The sequence below is a fragment of the Pteronotus mesoamericanus genome, unplaced genomic scaffold (assembly GCF_021234165.1).
Source record: "Pteronotus mesoamericanus isolate MK-2021 breed Mesoamerican mustached bat unplaced genomic scaffold, CSHL_Meso_final contig_61, whole genome shotgun sequence".
In the NCBI taxonomy this organism is placed as follows: Eukaryota; Metazoa; Chordata; class Mammalia; order Chiroptera; family Mormoopidae; genus Pteronotus; species Pteronotus mesoamericanus.
Genome location: NW_026555217.1, coordinates 124,581 through 148,258, shown reverse-complemented (window position 1 = coordinate 148,258; position 23,678 = coordinate 124,581). Strand labels below are relative to the sequence as shown.

The 23,678-nt window shown below is 46.0% G+C and overlaps 1 gene segment (V, D, J or C); it reads left to right on the top strand.

Annotated features, from left to right (window-relative positions):
* Positions 1-18,267: 18,267 nt before the first annotated feature.
* Positions 18,268-18,775, top strand: LOC129076571 (immunoglobulin heavy variable 4-38-2-like). The segment is given in 2 exon segments: positions 18,268-18,313; positions 18,399-18,775. Coding segments are annotated over 2 exon segments (423 nt in total).
* Positions 18,776-23,678: the final 4,903 nt, after the last annotated feature.

Sequence of the window (23,678 nt, the reverse complement as noted above, 5' to 3'; positions counted from 1 at the left end):
TTCACGACTTTAGCCTGCGCGTGGTGTGAAGTTACTCAGATAAAAATAACGTCATAAATAAAGAAAAGGTGATGGTGAAAGTGGACTGTTTTATTTTTTACTATTTTTCACCATTGCATACATTATTTCCATATAAAATTACAATAAAAGTTTGGTAATTTTAGACATCCTTAGGTGTTGTGTTGCAGAAACTGTCTGAATAAGTGATAATCCCATTGAATCTGTGTGGAATGTGTATGAGGATTTCATAGTGTCATCTAGTTATCAATGTAGTGTTTCTTCTTAGTCCCAGAAAAGTGAGAATGACTCTTGACCTCATTCCAATGTGTCTTATAAACCAGCTGACCCCCTGTCCCTGACACACATGGTGAGTGAGTTCAAGAGGAGAGGCATCCCCACAGAGGTCCCAGACTGACCGGGGTGCCCCACGTCTTTCTCTTACCACTTGTACTAGAAAGGCTGACCCACAGACAAGTATCTCTTCTAGCTCCATGGTCTACCTTCCCCTATGCTGAGTGGGATCCCGGCTCTCCCCTCATGTGGCACTGAGGTCTCCAGTGAAGGCAGAGCTGTGCTCTAGAGGCTGATAAGACCCCTTGGTCTCATCCTGTGTCTGGTGACAGCTTCCCAATGTGAGTGTCCTAGATTTCAGATAGGTGCTTGGGGTATTTTAATTGCACAGGACTGACAGGGACTGAGGTGCCTTGGCCTGTGCTGCCCCATCAGATATGCAGCTGCAGGAGTCAGGCTCATCCTGCAGGACCCCTCAAAGACCCTCTCCCTCACTTGGGCTGTCTCTGGATTCTCTGTAATGAGCAATGATGTGCATTCGACCCATCACTTTTCAGGGAAATGACCACAGTGGTCAGTGCTCTAAGGGGTGCTGGAAGCAGAGACTCCAACACAACACTGAAATCCTAACCCAGCATCAGCAGGTATGCCTACAAAAACCAAGTTTATTTAACACTGAGCAGCCTGAGTGCCAGGGACATGGACGAGTCATAGTGTGAGACATCCAGTGAGGGAAGGTCAGTGTGAGCTCAGACACAGTCCCTCCTGCAGGCAAGGCTGTGACCCCTGGGGGCCCTTCATTGTCGCTGAAGAGAAGTACCGTCCTAGGAGCAGGGGCAGCCGGAAGTTTGGGCTGGATTCCTCTGTGGTTTCCTCTGCTTGAAACAGTTTTCCACAGGGAACCTCTCTGGATGCCTGATTCTGTGCTCACCTCTGAATCCTCTCAGTTAGACATGTCTATTGTCAAGAAGAAAATATTCCCATGTGAACACAAGGCGGAGGCTCTTCTGGAGCAAACAGTGTGACCCAGCCCCACACAGTTCTGGGTCCAAGGCAACCAGCAGTAGGGCATGTACACACTGGACAGCTGGCAACTGAGGCTCATGAACCCAAAGCCAGAGGAGGAAGGACTGTTGGTGATGGTCATTAACCTGATGTAACCCTCACAGAATAGTATAGATGACACCACACAAGTCAGAGAAACCCACAACACCTTCATGTGGGTGTCCCAGTTGACAACAAACACACACACAATGAGGACATAAATATTTATCACAAAGAGGATAAAATCAATGGAAGGAACAGAAGAGGTCATACATCAAGTCAGATTTTTATAATAAAGAGTCACAGCATCCTCCTGTTTGCTTACTAGAGTTTTAACCACCAGGAAATAATACAAAGTCAAGGTTCTTAATGGGAGTCTCTAATAAACCTACAGGATATTCTGTTTTCCCTATAAAGATGAAATGTGTGAGCACAGTCCTCAACTCAGTCATGCCTCCTGCCTTTGGAACTCTGCCCCACTCACTTGTCTTAGGCTCTATGGCACTTGGGTAAGTTCCCTTTTTATTCTAAAATCCCAGGTGACATTCAATAATAGTTTATAGGAGTTTCTAGCCAACAGCAGAGTTCTCAGACATTTATATAATTTATGATGTGGTTGCCTTATATTTTCATTTCCCACCTGGCTACACACATAGTTATTACAATATTATTGACTTGTTCACAGGGTTGTACTTCTTTCAGTGCACACAGAGGGCCACAGCCAGGGAAAGGGAGAAGGTGTTCTTTATTTTGCAATATATTTATTTGAAAATTTACATAAAGATCTTTTTCATATGGAATTATCATTGTCCGATTTGGGAAAGATGTGTCTACTTCATGTGTTTCCTTGGATGTTGAAGTATGTTTGGGCATAATGTTAAACTGATTTAATGTCCACTTGAATAATCTAAGGAATTAAAACTGTGTAATTCCCTCATCCAGTCCTGTTCTAATTGCTAAAATTAGAAAAGAGGGATGTTGATTAGCATGAATCAAAGTTGACTCATAATCCAAGGCTCTCACATTCCTGAGCGACAGCATCAAGTACAAAAAAAGAAATGTTCTCAGATCACAGAAGGACAGTGGCCTCAGAATCTCCCCACTTATGAGAAGAAGGTCTGCCACATGCAAATTTCTGTCTCAGCTCCAGCTTAAATCCTCTCCTGGGCTGTGAGCAATCACAGCTCTCGCCTCACACAGAACTGAACCTCTGGGGAAGGCTGACCTGTGTGTATAAGATGAGACTGCTGGGTCTCCTTCTGTGCCTGCTGACAGCCCCTACAGGGTGAGTGTCTCCAACATCATAAACAGGTCTATGAGATGGTGGTGACTGCACGTGACTGAGGGTATTGATGATCTTTGTCCAAAGGTGTCAGGTCCCAGGTGCAGCTGCAGGAGTCGGGCCCAGGACTGGTGAAGCCCTCACAGACCCTCTCCCTCACCTTCATTGTCTCTGGTGAATCCATCACAAGCACTTATACCTACTGGCACTGGATCCGTCAGCCCCCAGGGAAGGGGCTGGAGTAGATCAGGTACATAGGTTATAGTGGAAGCACTAACTACAACCTGTCCTTCAAGAGCCACATCTCCATCTCCAGAGACATGTCCAAGACCCAGTTCTCCCTGCAGCTGAGCTCTGTGAGCACCGAGGACTCAGCCGTGTATTACTGTGCAAGAGACACAGTGAGGGGAAGTCAGCAAGAGACCAAACACAAACCTCCCTGCAGGAAACATGGAGGCTGGGCTGCAGGGGGCTCTCGGGACACCAGAGGAAGCCTTGGAAAACAACACTGACATTTACCCACAGAATCTGACAGGCCAGGACCAATGTTCTTCCTTCACTATTCCTGCATCAGCACCTGCTTCTGCTCCTGGGGCGACCCTGGTCCAGTGTCCACTGTGTCACTGCCCTTGAGGCTTCAGCCAGTGCCCTCTGAGAATGGGGACCTGTACACTGTATGTCACGGAGACCCTACACCTAAAAATTATGTCAGTATTGGCTACAGTGAGTGCGAAAGGAAACCCTGGGTCTGAACCTCCCCAAGAAATCCTGGACCTTCTCACCATGGTGTCTGCGAGTTCCTGGTACTGGTTGGATAGGAAACCACAAGGGTGGGCACTCTCCAGTCCTCACATCAATCTGTTTGCTCTATTTCTGTCATCAAAGTAAGACCCTCATTTGAGGATGAGTCAGGACCCTGCCCCTGTGCTAGGAACTGGGGATAAGGGGACCTGAGGTCACTACAATGAAAAATTTCCATGTCTGTGTGTGTGTGACTGTGTGTGCGTGTTTTTTTCTCTGAGACTTGCGAGCAGATGAAGCTGAGGGCGTCAGTGTCGGTCAAGGCTACTGAGAGCTTCTGGACTCAGGGATATCAGTGAGGCAGTGCACCTGGCAGCTCCAGAAAACTGGATCCCTGGTGGCTGCACAGTGTCCAGGGATGGGGCTCCCTTCAGAGTCACTGGGGTTTAATGAGAACAGTTCTCTTCATCCTGAGTTGTCTAAACACATGGTGTCCCTGAGGGAGCATCCTGAAATCAGGGTTCAGTTTTTTCTTCAGGATGACAGACACTGAGAAATCCATGCCCTGACAGCCCAGGCAAGTCCTTCCCTTCGCAGGGCAGGGGTTGGGCAGCAGGGTGCAAACAGGTCCCTTGATCTTAGAGTGGCTGCCTCAGGAGCAGGTGGAGAGGAAACTGGGGAGGCATTTCCCTTGAGGGACTGGGGATTCTTCATTTCATTAAAACATCTAAAAAAGGTCTGGACATTATGTGACTAAATATCTAATCTTATTAGAGCATTTACAAAACTGAATTACAAGAGGAGGCCACAGTCAGTGAGTGTATATCTATGGCTTCTTTATATATGAAAGTTAAGAAGTTGGTGACCCTGATCCAGGAGAAAATACCTACACATATTAAAGCCCAGAACTGGTCCAGGTGGTCTGTGTGCCACTGAGGTGGGTTCTCAGTGAAGAGCTTCTCCTATGGGGCTTGTTGTTCTGTAGGAGGAGCTTTGTTTGCACAGAGCTCAGGGGCCTGGCTTGGGAAACATATCAGATAACAGATTCAGACTTGAACACTGATCATCCCATTGATCATGTTCCCTGTGTCTTCTACCTTCTCTCTGATGGATGTTGATAATCATGTATGAAGTAATTTTCCTCATGACTATGCCAATGGGAAGAGGTAGACTAGGCTAAATATGGGCCTGTCTGTGCCCTGAAAGCATCACCCACAGCTAACCCTCCCTTACAGAGTCCTCAAGGCACAGCCCCTCACCATGGACTAGTGCCCTCCTTCTGGTGCCAATTGCTACAGGTAAGGGGTTTCTCTGTTCCGGGGTTGTGGAGGGGACATGGGACAGTCAAGAGGTCTTCCCACCCACCCCTACCTCCTCTGCACACTTGCCCTCTCCCATGTGTGTCTGGAATAGTTGGAGTCTGAGGGGAGGAATCCTTGGGCCTCAGTGAAGGTCTCCTGTAAAGGTTCTGGGTACATACCCAGAAGTTATGTTCTGTGGCAGGCCCCTGGAGTTGGTTTGAAGTACATGGGCTTTATCAGCCTAAACACTGGAAAACCCATGTAGCCCAGGGCTTCTCAGAATGCTCGTTCTACTTCATGGGCACCCCTGTCACCATGGCATATCTGCAGATTAATGATCTGATGTCCTAGGACACAGCCTTGTATTACTGTGCAAGAGGCTCAGTGTGTTTAATCTGTACCTGAGTGTGTCAGAAACCCTAGATGTGTGTTGGGTAGACTGGGATGAGGATAAGTCAGGGTGATGGTTCCACTAACTTCCTCACACTCAATCAAGGAACATAGACCCGGACTGATGTTGCGAGGGGCACATCAGAAATCCAGGGAAAAGTTTCAAGAGACCAGATGCACTGCAAGGAAGGGGCAGGCGAGATGCTCCTGGAAGGATCCCTGCTATTTACTGTGATTTCTGCAAGGGGCACATTGGGAGTCTCCTTGTCATCTGAATGAGGCATATTCATGGAGGCACCATCAGGGAATGCTGTAGATGTTCAGGTTTTGGGATTCAGACTCTAGTGGGTGCCCAGAAAGGCTTAAGACATCCCATATGCCTGAACAATGGAAGTGAGCTCTGAGAAGTCTGAACCCATGGGAGTCAAGAATGAAATTTTATGTCTTTGTCTCTGGTCAATCATCACACAGATGACATTCTGGCAGCAAAGTCAAGAGCTGACAGGTGTTCCAGGTTCCAGCACAGTCTATGACATCACAACGTTCCTTAAGTGCTCATTCAGGGAGAGACACTAAGGAGTCCCATCCCCTAAGATCACAGACTCACACCTGTTCCTATCCCTGGGGTAGACTAACAGTCATCACATAAGAGGGAGCTGGTATTTTGAGGGGGGGAGGTCTCATGCCATTTGGATGAATGTTAATCGATGGCCCTGAAGTGCCATCTGCCAAAACTGTTTTAATTGCTTCCTTGTGGTTCTCAGGAGAAAACTGGTCTCCTCTTGGTTTCCCTGAACAGGTTACAAACAACTGGAGTTCAAGTGCATGTGGCAGTGGGACCTGAGGGAAAGCTATTGCCTTTGAGGAAACATGTTACTTGGTAGGCAATTTAAAATTCAAGCCCTGTTACAGCAGAGGGATGGTATATCAGGCAAGTAGAGAAAGCTCTGTGATAATTTTAAATCTCTGATATATCATCTTAATGGTTTGAGATAGGCATTTTGCTGCATTTGTCTCATTACTGATATGACCAAGTCTGTTTTTATATACAATTTGGTTTTTGATAGGTAATACGTGTGTCCTAAGTATATCTGAGGCTCCTGTGGAGAAATACTAATGGTTTGTGAGACGTTCAGAGGAGCCCAAGGGGCAGCCTCCCTCGTCATCTGAGTCTTCATTCCTGTTTACCATCTGCCTATGTGCCTTTTTATATTCATTTTTTTTTCTTATGCTTGCGGTTAGGCACAAGAGCATTCTCCCATGGAAGAATTCTGTATCTCTCTTCTTTCTCTTGCTTTGATTTTGACTATATCCCACACAAGAGTTTTGGTTCTGACTCCTTTTGGGGGAAATGGTGTTAGATGTTTTCTGCAACTGCTTCCTGCTGTAGAGGGATATCATATTCCTTCAGAGCCAAGAGCCCCTTGTTCTCAGCTGCATGAGAGATGAGGCCTGGGCACGGAAGCAGGTTGCAATGGTGTCTAAAGTTAGTGTTCCTTGATTAAGAGTAGCTTGTAACCTGGAGGAGTCAGATTATAGTATTAATGTCAATATAATAGAAGAAGGAGCCAGAAAATTTTAGGACCTACTTCTGTTCATATGAGAAAAAGTAAAACATTAAGGGCATTTCACTGAAGTAGAGTTTAATGTCTGTAACTCTGTAGTACACAGTCTACTGAAACATAATTTCTGTATGGAGAATCACCCTAATTTTTATCAAAAAGCCAAACTAATACTAATCCATTTACTGCATTAAGTTTAGTTTCTGTTTTAGCCAGGTTACTTATTACATAAACGTAATAAGAAAACCAATTGATTGTGGAGGCTCTCTTTAATATGCTATGCTGGAATGTTGAAAAGAAATGCAAGATGGGGCTTCAGTTACTCCTCAGGGCACAGAGACCAAGCCACCTCTTAGCTATTAGGCTTTACCTACAATGCCTATTACTTTGGGGTGAGTTCATTAACTTCTTGAGGTCCTCCTAAAGTTTGGTTCTTACTTGCTATCTCTCAGGAAAGCGATCTGAACTCTTTGCCTAGGAACACGTCGACGAACATTCTGAATAAACAAGTGACCAGGCTTTTTCTCAATTCCAGAGAGACCAAACTAGGAGAAAAATAAAAATGTCTCAATATTGTTTATTTAAGTATCATTTACAAAACTGATTAAATAAAATGCAAGTTTTCTTCTGTCTGAAAATCAAAAGTATTAAAAATTAGCAATGCTTTCATCAATAGTAACACAACTACAGTAATCTTTGGTTCATTCTGTCCCATAACCCATTTTGATTGTGTTAACTATATGCCAATATTTCTATAAGTTCAGTTATCCCATGAAGTTTTAGTAATCACTATTTCATTCAAAATCTGTGATCTGAATATTTATTACCAAAGTTAAAGTGTTTAGAATATGTCATATCCTTTCCTTGACTCTCTCTGAAGATATAATAGATTTGCAATTTCAAGATCAAATAATAACTGTCCCTAAGCAATGGAAAAGAAACTTGAAATGGCATGGTTATAGAACTGATTATTATGTGATTGGCAAAGAAACTTTCCTCTCTGTAGCAGCACTTCAAGAAATCTTAACATTACAAATGTTAATGCTATAAATGTTAACATTACAAAAAATTATATCCAAATTTTATACAGTCTTGAAGATTTCTATATATCTGTAAACATCCAATGTAACAATAAAATGTGTAAAAATGGAACATTGTTTTTTTTTATTTTTCTTTTTTAATAAAGTCACAGTTAATGTTTAATTTACTTATTTTTAAATTTATTCCTTTTTTAATATTTTTAAGATACATTAGTCTACGTTTACCCACCACCATTTCCCCTGCCCCTCCCACCTCACTTACCCCATTCAATCCTTCCCCAACTTGGCTTCCTCCAAGTGTCCTTCACACCTGTTTCTTGATCTGTCCCTCCCCTTACCCTGCTCGCTATCCTCCTCCCTCCTTGCCTCCCTCCCATCTCAATTGGTTTCCTCTTTCTTTCAATGTGGCTGGTCATATTTCCCTTGCCTGTTTGCTTTGCTGATTAGGTTCCACTTACAGGTGAGACCATATGGTATTTGCTTTTCACTGCCCAGTTTATTTCACTTATAACAATGCTCTCCAGTTACATCCTTGCTGTAGCAAGGGGTAATAGCTATTTCTGTCTCTCTGCTGCATAATATTCCATTGTGTAAATATATGATGATTTTTTAATCCACTGATTTAGTGATGGACACTTAGGTTGCTTCCAGCACTTGGCTATTGTAAATTGTGCTGTTATGAACATTGGGGCATATACATTCTTTTGAATTGTTGTTTGAGGTTCATAGTGTATAATTCCAGCAGTGGAATCACTGTGTGAAAAGGCAGTTCCATCTTTAGCTTTTTGAGGAAATTCCAAACGGCTCTCCACAGTGGCTGCATCAGTCTGCATTCTCACACACAGTAGACTAGGGTTCCCTTTTCTCCACAACCTTGAAAGCACCTGTTGTTTGTTGATCTGTTTATGATGGCCATGCTGCCTGATGGGAAGTGATAGCTCATTGTGGTTTTCATTTGCATCTCTCTACTGGTGGCTAGTGATGATGAGCATCCTTTCATATGTCTCTGGGCCTGATGCATGTCCTCCTTGTGGAAGTGCCTGTTCAGGTCCTTTGTCCATTTTTTAATTGGACTTTGTGCCTTCCAAGATTGGAGTTGTGTGAGTTTTTTCTATATTTTGTTGATCAAACCCCTGTCTGCTGTATTATTGGCAAATATATTTCCCCATACAATTGGTTCCCTTTTCATTCCGCAGATGTTTCCTTTAGCCATTCAAAAGTTTATTATTTTGATGAAATACCATTTGTTTATTTTTTCTTTATGTCCCTTGATCTAGCAGAAATATTGGTGAAAATATTGCTGTATGGGATGTCTGAGAGTTCCCTGCCTATGTTTTCTTCTAGGACTTTTATTGTGTTGTGACTTATATTTGTCTTTTATCCATCTTGTGTTTATTTTTGTGTATGGTATCAGGTGGTGGTCAAATTTCAGGGTTTTTTTTTTTTTCATGTATATGTCCAGCTCTTCCAAGGCCATTTTTTGAAGAGGTAATTTTTACTCAATTTTATGCTTCTGCCCCCTTTGTCAAATATTAATTGACCATAGAGACATGGCTTCATTTCTTGGCTCTAAATTCTGTTTCATTGATCTATGTGCCTGTTCTTATGCCAGTACCAGCCCATTTTGATTACAGTGGCCTTTTAATATAGTTTGATGTCAGGTAGTGTGATCCTTCCTACTTTGTTTTTCTTTCTCAAAATTGTTGTGGCTATTTGGAGTTTTTTACGGTTCCATACAAATTTTTGATTTTTTTTCTATGCCTGCAAAATACATCACTGGTATTTTAATAGGGATTGCATTGAATCTATGAATTGCTTTGCACAATATGAACGTTTTGATGATATTAATTCTCCCAGTCCATGAACATGATATATACTTCCATTTATTTGTTTCTTCATTCATTTCTGTCTTCAATGTTGTATAGATTTCTGTGTAAAATTCTAAAACACACATTTTTATTTTGACTATCTCCCATGTGGTACAGCATTGATGGTCCTCAATTAATGTTTTGATTTTGATTGCTATCAAATTCATTTGGTCTCCCCAGCACTGAAGCATCATTCAGTGAGAAGTCTCCACCACAAACTTTGTAAACAACTTTGGACACATTTGATCAGTCTCAGCACCTTCTCCATACGTCATACAAAATTTTTGCATTCTGAGATTTTGTTCCATTTTTATCTTTTTTGAAATAGTAAATCATAACATGCTGAAAATATTGAACTATCTTCCATTTTCAATAGTAAAATGGCCTTACAAAAATTCACCAATTTTGATTTTTTTTCTAAATGCATCCTAATATGATGTCTGTCACAACACAATTCAACAAAATTATTTTAAATGAAGTTAAAGACAACTATGCACTACAGGATCTATCTTACAGAAAAAAAAAAATCCTTTGGCTTATTGATATATCAATGACTAGATGAGTATCTGAGGCTATTTCTGTGGAGAAAAAAATAAGGCAAGTTGAACCAGCTACATGAGGAGGAAAATCACAACCTAAAGAACAAGAGCCCTGGAGGTGTTGGTTCCAGGATTGCTTTATCCCACCATCCATGCAATGGGAGGGTCTCTTCCCATTCATGCTCACTGATCCATGCAGCATTGGAATTCATGCCCAGGTGACAGCCATTGTATGTGGGCCAGGGGACAGCATTCACTGTGGCACGTGCAGGAATGAGTATATATGAAAAAGATAATGGAAGAAGCTTTCAAAATTTACTTCTGATGAATCAGGGATGAACTTGTCCCTTCAATTCCTGATAGGAACTACGTCATATGTTCACAGGTGAACAGCTGCTGATGGTGAAAATGAGACAGAAATGTGACAGCTGAGCAGGTTAAAGAAAGTTACATACAGTGGCCCCAGGGAGAGCACACTATATGCATGTAATCAATGGATGCATATAAGTGATGCTCTTCATATCAATTATGATTTCTTCTATTCTCTGTTATTTCATATTCATATTTGGCATCTACATTTTTCATAATGAAATTTCTATTATTTTACCAAGCTTATTAAGCAATCTCTAACTACATCTACAGCTGTAAATATGTAGTCATGATTAAGGTCCATGACTTTATTGGACTTCATGCCCAGGTGTTTCCCATATAGACAGGACTAGGTGACAGTTTTCCTCAGTGGCATGTGCACACATGACAATGCATGCAAGAGGTTTGAACCTGATTCCTCCACAGAGTCCAGAGAATAAAAACAAAATGAAGCAGTGAGGCTGCTATAGATTCCGTAACAGATTCCACTAAAAGAACATGGCCCAGCAACACAGCTCACTTCTCTGTGGAGTACATGCTTCTGTCTTCAAGTGTCCACAGAGATGCTTCACCTCCTCCAACACTGGATCCTGTACTCTAGGGTCACACTGCTCTTAGCTCATAGGCTGATTGCTTTGAAGGGAAAATTGGATCAGATGGACCTTCCTGCCTCCTCTGGTTGTGAGCATTGGTTTCTATGGTGTGCTCACTACTGGGGACACTCAAAAGCACCTCTCACTTTACACCCCCTCTATTAATGGCAGTTTACCTCCTGGGTCATGCACCCGATTCCTGGAGCAATCAAGTCACTGGGAAGAGCACAGGAACATAAGTAGGAAGTAATTATTTTATATCATGTGATTAATTTTTTCTTTAATAGAGGATTTTTCTCATTATCAGAGAGAGAGAGAGAGAGATGGATTGTCTCCTATTCAAGCACAGACAGAGGATCATATGTGCACAGAACTGGGATCAAACCTGAAACCTTCTATAACAGGATGGCAGTCCTACCCATTGAGTCTAATTGTCCAGGCTTGGGAGTGATTCTTAACAGACATGACCCTTGGGCGAGCCACACACAGGGGCCATGTCCTTCATGTTCTGGCTAACACCACAGTTCCCTATATAGTAGGAGAACATGGAAATGATGTCCCTCTACTGATGAAAAGCAGCCCAGCCCTGTCCCTGCAGCTGTGGGATGGGAGCCCAATGCAGGATTCCCAGGTGCTCCCAGGTGCTCAGGACAAAACACAGAATACACACCATGGAGTTTGGGTTTAGGTGGGTTTTCTTTGTTATTTTAAGAGGGAATTTATGGAGAATGAGAAACACTGAGTATGTGAGTAGATATGACTGAGAGAAAAGGTGGGCTGGGGACAGTTTACTGACCAGGACATTCTGTGGTTGCAGGTGTCTAGTTTGAGGTGCAGCTGGTGAAGTCTCAGGAAGTGTCAGGCTGGGACATCTCTGAGACTCCCCTGTTCAGCCTCTGCATGCACCTTCAGTAGCTCCCATGTGCACTGGATCCACCAGGCTCGAGGGAAGGGGCTGGAATTGGTCTTAGACATTAATGGTGATGGATGTGCCACATAATATGCCAACTCTGTGCAGGGCCAATTCATCTTTTTAAAGGGAAGTGGCAAAAATATGCTGTCCCTGCAAATGAACAGCCTGGGAGTCAAGGACACAGCAATGTATGACTGTGTGAGAGAAACTGAGGGGAAGTCAGTGTGAGCCCAGACACACTTCCCTATGGGAGACAGGAGGGCTGGGTCGCAGGGAGTGCTCAGGGCACCAGGGGGTTCTCAGGGAACAGGGGGACCTCTTAACATCCCTGCAACACAATGGCAGCCCCCAAGGAGCAGGTGTGGGCCTGTTGGGGAAGGAAGGGGCGTACTCCTGGGAGCAGGGCTTCCTCTCAAAGCTCTTGGCTGCATCCAGGGGTACTTTTCCTTCTTGTGACTTTCATTCCCCACATTCTCAGACAACGAAGGGACACCTGATACTGTCTGTTTGCAGATGAGGTTCCACCCTCTGCCTGGGTCCTTCACTGCCCTCCTGTGTGACATTTTTCTTCCATGGCAAAGAACCACCCTGGGTGCTCTCATCTTCCCCATGGTTGGAAACATTCCCCACATAGTGGGGACCAGCCCCATACAGACCCCTGTGTGCTGAGCTCGGACTCTGGCCCACAACACGCACACGATGTCCTCATTCATCTTCTTTCTAGCAGGCAGGCCTCACCCTAAGGGGTTGTCATCATCCCCCAAGACCTTCCCTCCTCAGCTCTCTGATATCCTATTTTATCTGAAATTTTACCAAACTAATTTAGACATGGCAACTAGAGTAAATTATTCTTTCAAAGTCTTCTTTATATTTTTAATTATAAGGAACTGGGGACAAGGGTTGTTGTAATAACTCAGTAGGTACAGCATTTGGAGACACATTGATCCAGATATAAGACATTCGTGTAATGAGGCCAGTACTGATCCAAGTGTTCTCTCTGTCACCCACAGGTGGGCTCAAAATTAGGAGCACGTCCTGTGGGGGCTTGTTCCTCAGTGGAAAGAACTATGTCAACACAGAACTCAGTGTCCTGCCAGGGGACACATATACTGCAGCCGTGATTAGACATGGAACCTCCAACTCCCGCTGAGCATGGTCCTTGGGCCCTATTCCTTTTCTTTGGTGGGGTCAATTCTTCAGCTATGAAACTCTCTGCCTCATGAATATTCAAGCAGGAATAACAGGTAGTCTAGGGTAAATGCCGGTCTGTCTGTGCCCTGAGGGAAACACTCACAGCCACACTCTCCCCTACAGAAGTCCTGAAGTCACAGCCCCTCACCATTGACTAGAGCTGGGGAGCCTTCTATCAGGTGGAAGTGGCTACAGGTAAGGGACTCAAGAGTCATGGAATGAGGAGAGGATGAGGGACACTCAATGGGCATTTCCAGCTGCTGCTGCCTCCTCTCCACAGGTGTCCACTCTGAGGAGAACCTGGTGCCATCTGAGGCTGAGGTGATGAAGCCCAGGGTCTCAGTGAAGTTTCCCTGCAAGGCCTCTGGATACATCTCCTACAGATACTGGGTGCACTGGGTGCAACAGACCCCAGGAAAAGACCTTGAGTGGAATGGAAGGGCTAACCCTAAAATTGGTGGTACAAATTACATACAGAAGTTCCAAGGCCGAGTTATCATGGCTGCAGATGTGTCCATGAGCACAGCCTACATGGAGCTGAGCAGCCTGAGAGTTGAGGACATTACCGTTTATCACTGTACTACAGACACAGAGGGGACGTCAGCCTAAACTCAGAAACTCCCCTGCGATAGAGACTGGGAACACCAGGGGGTGATCATGGTCCCTGATTAAAAGGACCATCTAAAGAGCTAGTTCACTGGGAGTTTTGTGCTGGTTTCCTGTATGGTTTTCTCTTCCAGTAAGAGTTTCCCTCAAGAAATCTCTCTGCATTCCTGATTCTGCACTCACCTATTTAGTCTCTAAGTTGCACAAGTCTGTTGTAAAGATACACAACTTTCTCACATGGACAGAAGCCAGAGTCTCTCTCAGAAGCTGTTGTGCCCAATTCCAATAAATCATCTAACCTTCTTATCCACCTCAGCTGAATCTAAGCTGAGCCTCGGGGGACCCATCAGTGTATCTCAGCCCCACAGAGCTCGGTGTCCAAGGTAGCCTGAAGCAGGACACGCGTCTTCTGGACAGTGGGCACCACAGGCAAATGAAACAAATGCCATATGGTAACCGCCCCCCCCAAGCAGTGGTGATGGTCATTGACTTGGTGTCATGCTCACATCTCCAAGGCTAGGTATTACCACACAGGACCGATAGACCAACAACAGCTTGTGTGGATGTCCAGGCTGATGACAAACATGCATGCACTGAAGAGATATGGAAGGTTTATCATCACATAGGATAAATTTCTAGAGGAATAAGAAAGGCCCTTCTGTAAGTCAGATGCATTTGCAAGAGCCAGGAAAGGAGATTGGCTTAGGTTTTAATTTTGTTGAGGTGTGGTGAGGGGATTCTGCCTGCCCATTAGGATCATTGATTTACCCCCCTTCTTTTGTTCCCTGGAGCTATTCTTGCTTCCTTTTATGTCTTTAATATCTTATACTCTCAGCTGCAAAAAAAAAAAATGTAGGAAGGGACTGGGTTTGGAGATAAGGTTGCTTGTCATCAGGGTCCTGATTTCCCCCCTACCATTGTTCAGTCTTCTCTTCCTGGCTGACAAACAACAAATCTCAGGGATTCTCACTGAGCCCTGACTAAGGATGAACCCCACACACACTGCAAGGCAGTGCTGATCTGGCAGTTCTGAATCCATGTGCTGAGGCACACTCTCTTCCTCACACAGCACTGTCTGTCCCACCTGAGGGTGATCGGCCCACGCTGTCATCCCTGAGTTTCCCTGTCTGCTTTCAGAGTAGTGATCCGCTTTCCTCTCTGCCACTCGGTCACATATTGAGCAATGTGTGATTGTCTCTTGTGCATCTCTACTCGGGACCAAGCCCAGAACTCAGACATGTCCCTTGATGAGGTATTGAAAATATGACACTTATTCTGCAGACAGCGGTCAATCCACTGTTCTACACCAGCCAGAGCTCTAAGAGGTTATTTTATTTCAGTGAATTGGGTGAAGCTGGCTGCCCTTCTTTATGGGGTGAGCCCTGCCTGACCATTGTTGGCCTGCAGGGGACCAATGGGACTCTCCTGCCTGATGGCCTTGGAACAGGATCATCCACATGAGCTTTGTTCCTGCCTCCAGCTCCCAGGGCACATGGGCTCCTCCTCCATCTCAGGGCTGTGACCTTGGAGTGGAACTAATGCTAACACTACTCTGTGACCCTCACATACATGTTCTCCATTTCCTCTGAACCTCCTTTCTCTAACAGTCACTTGTTTCTTCACAGCCACAGGGCATTGGCTGGATGTGTGTCCCAGTCTCAGGGTCTCCAGGCTGAGTCAGGTATAACCTGGAGGTGGACCCTGACCATGGTCCCTGTCAGCCTCTCCTTGTCACTCAGGTTGGATCCCTCCTTTCCCTTTGCTCTCATCCTGCTGCTTCCAGGATGGGTGGGAGACCATGGCAGAGGACCGTTAACTCACTACAGAAACTATTAGTATTTGTCCCAACTCAGCACAGCCTCTTGTCACTGGAGATTCCTGTCCATTTCAGGTGATCACCTGTAGATTCCTTTCAACTGAGTTTGTTATCTGCCACCCCTGTGCTGTGGCCCCTCCTTTCTGGTCAGGAAAAAAGAAAAAAGTCACCTCTTTACAAGCAACTGAAGAAACTCAATCGCAAAATGTGCTCTGTCCTCACCACAAACACCATCCTCCCTTCAAAATAAAAGAACATTGAGAAGTGCAAGAACACAGATGAGCCTTGGAGACAAAATGCCTGGGGAAGAGGCCACTCTCACCACCACAGTGGTCGTGTGCTTCTAGGTTTGTGAGATATGGAGGGTCAAGGGCGAGGACACAGAACATGGAAAGGGTCACTGGGCTGGAGGGCAGGAGATGGGGAGTTGTTATTTAAAGGGCACCGTATCAGTGTGGGAAGGTGAGAAATCCTGGGCTTGGAAGGTGACAGTTTGCACAAACTTTTGAATGTATTTAACATCACCATGTCCACTTAAATTAGATTCACCTGGTGACTGTTTGGGGAAAAACCCTCAGAAGAGGTGTGACTGCTTCATGTGTATTTCCAAGAAAATGGAACCTGGAAAGAGGGAGAGCCTGGCCCATGCCTCTGGGCGAGGGTGGTTCCTTGGATGAGAGCAGTGTGTAAGGTGGAGGCATGGGATCAAGGATAGTGGGAGAGTCATGACCTGAGAGGGTGCAGAATATGACAAGTACCTAGGGCCTTTTTGAGGGAGATGTAATGAGGCTCACATGTCACCAGGGCCCAGCACTCTCTGACTTAAAGAGTCAACACGATGAGTTGTGGGAACACACATCTGTGCATGGCACTCACCACACACAAAATCATGTTGCCTGGAATGGGCCCATGCTTCTCAGGAGAGACTTTCTCCCATGAATTTTACTTGGCAACATCGTCTGAGCACCAAACCTGGCACAGGGCTGGAAAAAAAAAAGACAAGGCTTTCAACATGTTCACTTCTATGGGTCTCAGCCTCTAAAGCTCCTGGAAAACATGGACACAAAGACACCCATGTGCCCACTTTAAATGCCTCTCTGGGCAGTGTCACAGGGAAAGGTGAGGGGTGAGGGCATGTCCCATCTGAGAGGCCCCCTGAGGCAGGTGACGACACAGTGGATTGGCCAGGGCCCTGAACAGGAGCACAGTTCTCCATGTGTGAGGAGGAGACAGGAGGGGTTCACAGGTGTACACTGGGGCACAGGTGTTCTGTTCTCTGGAGGAGGTGTTCTCACAGCTCCTCTCTCTTATAAATTACCTCCCTTTCCTTCATGCTGGTCACAAAAGTCGGGTCCCAGTGCCAGTGCTGCTGACAGGGTCCCCTAGCACCTGCAGGACAGTGATGCCATCGCTATCACAGATGCCACCTCAGTCCCATGAAACTACACCCACCCATCACTCTCACCACTCCTGTCGGCAAAGGGGGAATCTCCTGAGACATTGGTCACCTTAGGACATCTCTCATCGGGTCCTTAGATGTCGTCAGTCTGTCAGATGTGCCCCAGTCTTTCCTGTGTACTCTTAGATGATGGGAACTACAGTGGGGAGTTTCTGTGGATGTAGGATGTGTGAGACTCAGGCAAAGAAACGTGGTTTTAAGGATTTGCCATGATGCTGAGTCCCATCATGTGTTTCACTTCATTTAAGTGATTTAATAAAAGCCACAGGTACTTTGCAATTGGTTTTCCTCCATCTGTCATGGGCCTATCATGAGCTCCCACTCTCCTTTCCAGGACATCAACATCAAGGGTGCAAACTCCAGGCTCTCAGGTGAAAATGGGGATGGCAGGTTCCAACTTGACCTTCTATAACCAGGAAGCAAGTCCTGTGCTCACACATCTCAGGACACCTGCTGGCCCAGCATCAGAGCCTGTGTCTCTGGGGGAAGGTGTCCCCAGGGCTCAGGGCTCCATGTGTTCTAGGAACCTGGGAGGCCTCCTGAGCGGCTCCCCTGATAAAAGGGGTGCAATACCCTGGGGGAAGGGACATGAAAGGAAGTACAGAATGTGTCTAACACCTGTGCCAGGTGCAGAGTCTGAACTGAACTCTGGGCAGCAGGTCCTAACCTGTGTGTCCTGGGCCCTGGAGCTGGAATGAGACACAGGCTGCACCTGCTCTGCCACCTGCAGACACGGGGGTCTCAGCCAGGGCAAGGGAAGGCTGTTCTTTTATTTGCATTATTTTTACATGAAAATGTACGTCATATTACCTTTCATATGAAATTATGATTATCCAATCTGGAAAGGATGTTTCTACTTCATGTGTTTCTTATTACTTGGGCAGATGTTTGGGTGAATGTTAATCTTTTTTAATTTCCAATTGAATCATTTATGAAATTAAAATTGTGTGATCCCTTATCCAGTCCACCTTTAACTGTTAAACACAGAAAGAAGTGCTGTTCATTGGCATGATTCTTAGTTGACTCATAATCCAGCTACTGATCCATACCTGACCTACACCATCAAGTCAAAGTGAAAAAAAATGTGCTCAGGGCACAAATGGACAGCGGTCTCAGTCTCTCCCTTGTAATGAGAATAGAGTTTGCAACATGCAAATTTCTTTCTCAGCTCCAGGTTAAATTGTCCTCTGGGCTGTGTTGGCTCACAATTCTCTCCTTATACAGGGCTGAGTCTCTGGGGAAGAGAGACGTGTGTGTAGAAGATGAGACTGCTGGGTCTCCTCTTGTGCCTGGTGACAGCCCCCCAGGGTGAGTGTCTCAGAAGTCAGAAATAGGCCAATGGGTTGGTGTTTACTGTGCATGACTGAGAAGAACTGATGTACTTTTTTTCTAGCTGTCTGGTCCCAGGTGCAGCTGCAGGAGTCAGGCCCAGGACTGGTGAAGCCCTTCCAGACCCTCTCCCTCACCTGCACTGTCTCTGGTGACTCCATCACCAGTGGTAATGCATGGAGCTGGATCCAGCAGCCCCCAGGGAAGGGGCTGGAGTGGATCGGGAGCATAGATTATAGTGGAAGCACTTACTACAGACCATCATTCAAGAGCCGAACCTCCATTACCAGGGACACTTCCAAGAACCAGTTCTCCCTGCAGCTGAGCTCCGTGAACACCAAGGATTCAGCTGTGTACTACTGTGCATCAGGTGGAATATACACAGTGAGGGGAAGTCAGCAAGAGCCCAGACACAAACCTCCCTGCAGGAAACAGGAATAGTGTGCTACAGGGTCCCTTGGGACACCAGAAGAAGCCATGAAAATCTCCACTGACACTCGTCCACAGACTCTGAAATGTCAGAACTAATTTTTTGCCTCCACTATTCTTGCCTCAGCACCTACTTCTGCTCCTGGGAAGACTCTGGTATATTGGCCACTTTCTTAGTACCCTTGAGACTACAGACAGTGCACTCTGAGAATGGGGGCCTGTACACTGTAGGTCAGAGATCCTCTACCCTTAAATCAGGTCAGTATTGGCTACACTGACTTGACAATGTTTCCATGGGTCTGAACCTCCCCAGGACAAGCCAGGACCTTTTCAGCATGGCCTCTGCTGGTTCCAGGTGCTGGGAGGACAGGAAACCACAAGGGAGGGAGCTCTCCAGTCTTCACATCAATCGTGTTTGCTTTTTTCTGTCATTAAAGTAGGTCACTGATGTAGTTCTTGTGAGAGTGGGGATCCTGCCCCTGTGCTAGGAACAGGGGAGAAAGGATAACTGGGGATATCACCTGGTAAGTTATCACTGTGTGTTGTCAGGGGGGGAGGCTTATTGAGCTGTAGAACTGCAGTGGCATGGAAGTCCTGTGCAGGGATCCTCCCATGGAAACTACAAGCTGATGGACCCAAGGACTCAGTGGCCCCCAGCGCTGCTGATAGTTTCTTGCCTCAGAGGTGTCAGTGAGGCAGTGCACCTGGGAGCTCCAGCAAAGGGGCTCCCTAGTGTCTGCACAGAGACCCGTGTTGGAGCTCCTGAATTGTCACTGGTGTTTACCAAGGGCAATTCTTTTCATCCTGACTTGTCTAAGCACATGGTGTCCCTGAGGTACCATCTTGAACTCAGGGTTTGGTTTTCAATTCTGGGATCAAGACACTGAGAAGGCCATGCCCTGTCAGCCCAGGCAGGACCCTCCCTTGCAGGACACAGATGTGACAGCAGGTGTCATGTAGGGCCCATGATCTCAGGACTGCGGCTTCAGGAGCAGGTGGAGAGGGAACTGCAGAGGAATGTTCCCAGAGGGTCTGGGATTTCCTGTTTTCATTAAAACATCTGAAAGAAGGGTTGAACATGGTGTGACTCAAAATACCTAACTCTATCAGAGCATTTACCAAACTAAATAGGACAAGGGAGCCACAGTCAGTGGGAGTATTTCTATAGCTTCTTTGTATCTAATGTTAAGGGCTGGAGGCCTTGATCCAGGACAAAAAAAGCCTACAGGTGTTGAAGCCCAGAGCTGTCCAGATTGCCTCTGTGTCACTTGAAGGCATTTTCAAAGAGGAGCTTCTCCTGTGGGACTCCATCTTCTGTGGTAGTAGCTCTGTGTGCACAGAGTTCTGGGGCCAAGAATGGGGCACAGATCAGATAACACAGCTTGAAACTTGAACCCTCACCATCTCATTTTCCATGTACCCTGTGTCTTCCACCTTCTGAAAGATGGAATCTGATAATCAGGTATGAAGTACTTTTCCACATAACTATGTGAAGGAGAAGAGGTAGAATAGGTTCAATGTGGGTCTCTCTGTGCCCTGAGAGCATCAACCTCAGCCACACCTTCTCCTACAAAAGTCCTGATGGCACCACTGTTCACCATGGACAAGTGTTAGGAAGCCCTCCTCCTGGTGGCAGTGGCTACAGGAAAGAAGATTCTTTGCTCATGGTTTCAGGAGGGGACCAGGGACAGTCAAGAGGAACATGCATCGAGCCCCGCCTTCTCTCCTTCTCTGTGCACTCCCAGGAGAAGCTGGTGCTGTCTGGGACTGAGGTGAGGAAGCCTAGAGCCTCAGTGAATGTCTCCCGCAAGGCTTCTGGATACACCTCCATGATTTTCCTGCATTCTGTTTATGACAGGACCTGGAAGAGCGCCTGAAATATATGGGCTTTATCAACATAAAAACACTGCTAAACCAATGTAATTACAGTGTTATAAGGAATTGCAAGGTAGAGTTTTAATTAGTCCCATGGGACACATAACATATCAAAACAGATATTCTTCTATGTCCCTGGAAATAAGTGAAATCTGAGTACTTGCCAGGTTTCTGTACTTGTAGACATGAAGTCTGAATGAAGGACATCACCACTGTTCCTCCATGAACGACCCGAGAGATGGCCACCTTTGAGAGGAAGCCTGAGTAAGGCCAGCTGTGTCTGACTCCTCACCTGAGTCTCCTTGATCAGTGCAGGAATGTCCATGAGGGCTGGACTGAGAGCCAGGTGCAGGAGGAGACAGTGGTTCCTACAGCCACTGACAGATGCAGCTGTGGGCTACAGAGCAGTGAGTCTGTCTGAACATAGGATCCTGGGGCCTGAGTTCAGGGGCAGGAGGTCAGAAGGGAAGATAATCATCAGGATGGAGCATCAAGAATGGATGAAAAGACAGGGTGTCCCTCACAGAGCTGGCCTCAGTCACTTAGAAAGTCACACCCATGCAGAGAAATCAAGTGGGGACTCTCCTACTTAGAGGGAAGGCGGGAAACTTATAGGGCATTACTATGAAAGTCTTCACACTGTCTCTGTGTGTGTGTGTGTGTGTGTGTGTGTGTGTGTGTGTGAGAGAGAGAGAGAGAGAGAGAGAGAGAGAGAGAGAGAGAGAGAGAGAGAGATTTATTGAAGAGTAGAAGTGCAGTCGGATTTGGACCACTTGCAGTGATAGATAGGACCTTCATGCTGAGGAACCTGAAGACATCAGGAGTCCCCAAAGCAAGCTGAGAGCTTCTGGACTCAGTGGTATCAGCTCTATCAGTACATCTGTCAGCTCCAGGGAAGGGACACCCTGGTTGCTCATGGAGCCTGGGTCTGGGTTCCCTGCAGAGCCAAGGGGGTTTAGTAAGGCCAGTTGTCTGTGCGGAGATGTTGAGGCACATGGCGTCCTTGAGGGAGCATCCTGAAGTGAGGGCAGAGCTTTCAACTCTGGAATAGAGACATTGAGATGTCCATTATCTGTGAGTCCATATAGAACCCTTCCTTGCAGGACACTGGATGGGCGTCAGGGGGTGCACAGGACCCATGAGCTCATTGCTGTCCTGGAGCAGGTGCAGGGGGAGTTGGGGAGGGATGTCCTGTGAGGGCCTGAGTCTTCATCTTTACATGGAAACATCTAAAATAAGAGTTGAATATGGAGATTATAATCATCCTATTTGATCGGAGCATTTACCAAACAGTCACTGTGGTTATTTCTAGGGCTTCTTTATATGTGAATTCCAAAGAACAAAGAATAAGGGTGGTTTTATTAACACACTTGATGCAGCATTTTGAGGACTCATCCTGAACCAGGACAAAGACGTTCATGTATCGATCCCAGAACGGGTCCACTCGTCTGTGGTGACTCAAGGGTGTTTTCACAATGACCAGAACGTCCTGTTGGGACTTTTTCCTCATGGGGAGGAGCTATGTCTGCACGGAGCTCATGGGCTGGCCCGGGACACATCCTCCAAAAGTGATCAAGACTTGGATTCTCAGTCTTCTGCTGGGAACGGTCCCTTGTCCTTTCACTTCTCTCAGGAAGAGACAAATATGTTAATGTGACAAAACTTCCTTAGGAATATGCAAATATGATAGTAAACTAGGTTGAATGCAGTTTTGTCTGATCCCTGAGAGCATCACCCACAGCCACACCCTCCCCTGCAGAGTCCTGAAGGCACAGCTTCTCACCATGGACTGGAGCTGGAGAGCCCTCTTCCTGGTTCCAGTGCAAACATGTAAGGGACTCCCCAGGCCCTGCGTTAAGGAGGGGATGAGGGACAGCCAAGGAGGATGTCTTCCCACTGATGTCTCCTCTCCACAGGTGTCCACTCCAAAGTGCAGCTGGGGGCATTTAGGTCCGAGTTGAGGAAGCTTGGGGTGTCAGTGAAATTCTCCTCCAAGGATTCTCGATGAGTCCATCTGCACTTTAATGGTCTGGTGTCCTAGGACATGGCAATGTATTACAGTGCAAGAGACTCAGTGTGAGGACCCACTTCCTGAGTGTGTCACAAACCCTAAGAAGTGAGATGGTTGCACTGGGTTGAGGAGATGACAGGGCGATGGTCTTTCTGAACTCCTCACTCACAGTCACAGAACTGAGACCAGGACCGATGCTGCCAGGGGCACACTAGAAATCCAGGGAAAAGTTTCATGAGACCAGATGCACTGCAAGGAAGGGGAAGGCAATATGCTCCTTGAAGGATCCCTGTTATGTACTGTGATTTGTGCGAGGGCCACATTGGGAGCCTTCTTGTTCTCTGCATGAGGAATGCTCATGAAGGCATCATCTGGGTATATTGGGCCAGTTCCGGTTTTGGGAAAGTTGGGCCATTCCAGGTTTTAGGAATTTGGACTCGAGTGACTCCCAAGAAAGGCGTAAGATGACCCTTATATCTACCCAATGGAAGTGAACTCAGAGAAGTGTAAGTATGCAGAAGTCAAAGATGAAATTTTGTGTCATTTCCTTTGGCCAATCATCACAGACATGCCATTCTGGCATCAAAATCAAGGGTGGACAGGAGTTCCAGGTTCCAGCACTGTCTATGACATCACAGAATTGTTTCATTCCTTGCTCATGGAAAGGTGCTAAGGATTCTCATCCTCTGACAGCACAGAACCTCATGTCATGTGTCTCTATCCCTGGTCGAGTACTAATGATCATTACACAGGAGGGAGCAGGGCTGGGATGTCCTTAACGAAGGGAGACCACATCCTACCCATTTGGTGTTCCTATGACAATGGAATCATTTACTCCAGCCTAGGGGCTGCCATATGCACACAATTATTCCCATAGAATATGCCAGTTAGAGGGTGAAAATCATTCAGTGAACAGAGGTTAAGGTGGTGGCAGGGTGACCCTGACTCCAGAGGCTCTAGGATAGTCCTGTGGCATGAACACATGTGTCTCCCCTCTACGTGTATATGTTTAATTCCTCATCTCCAAAG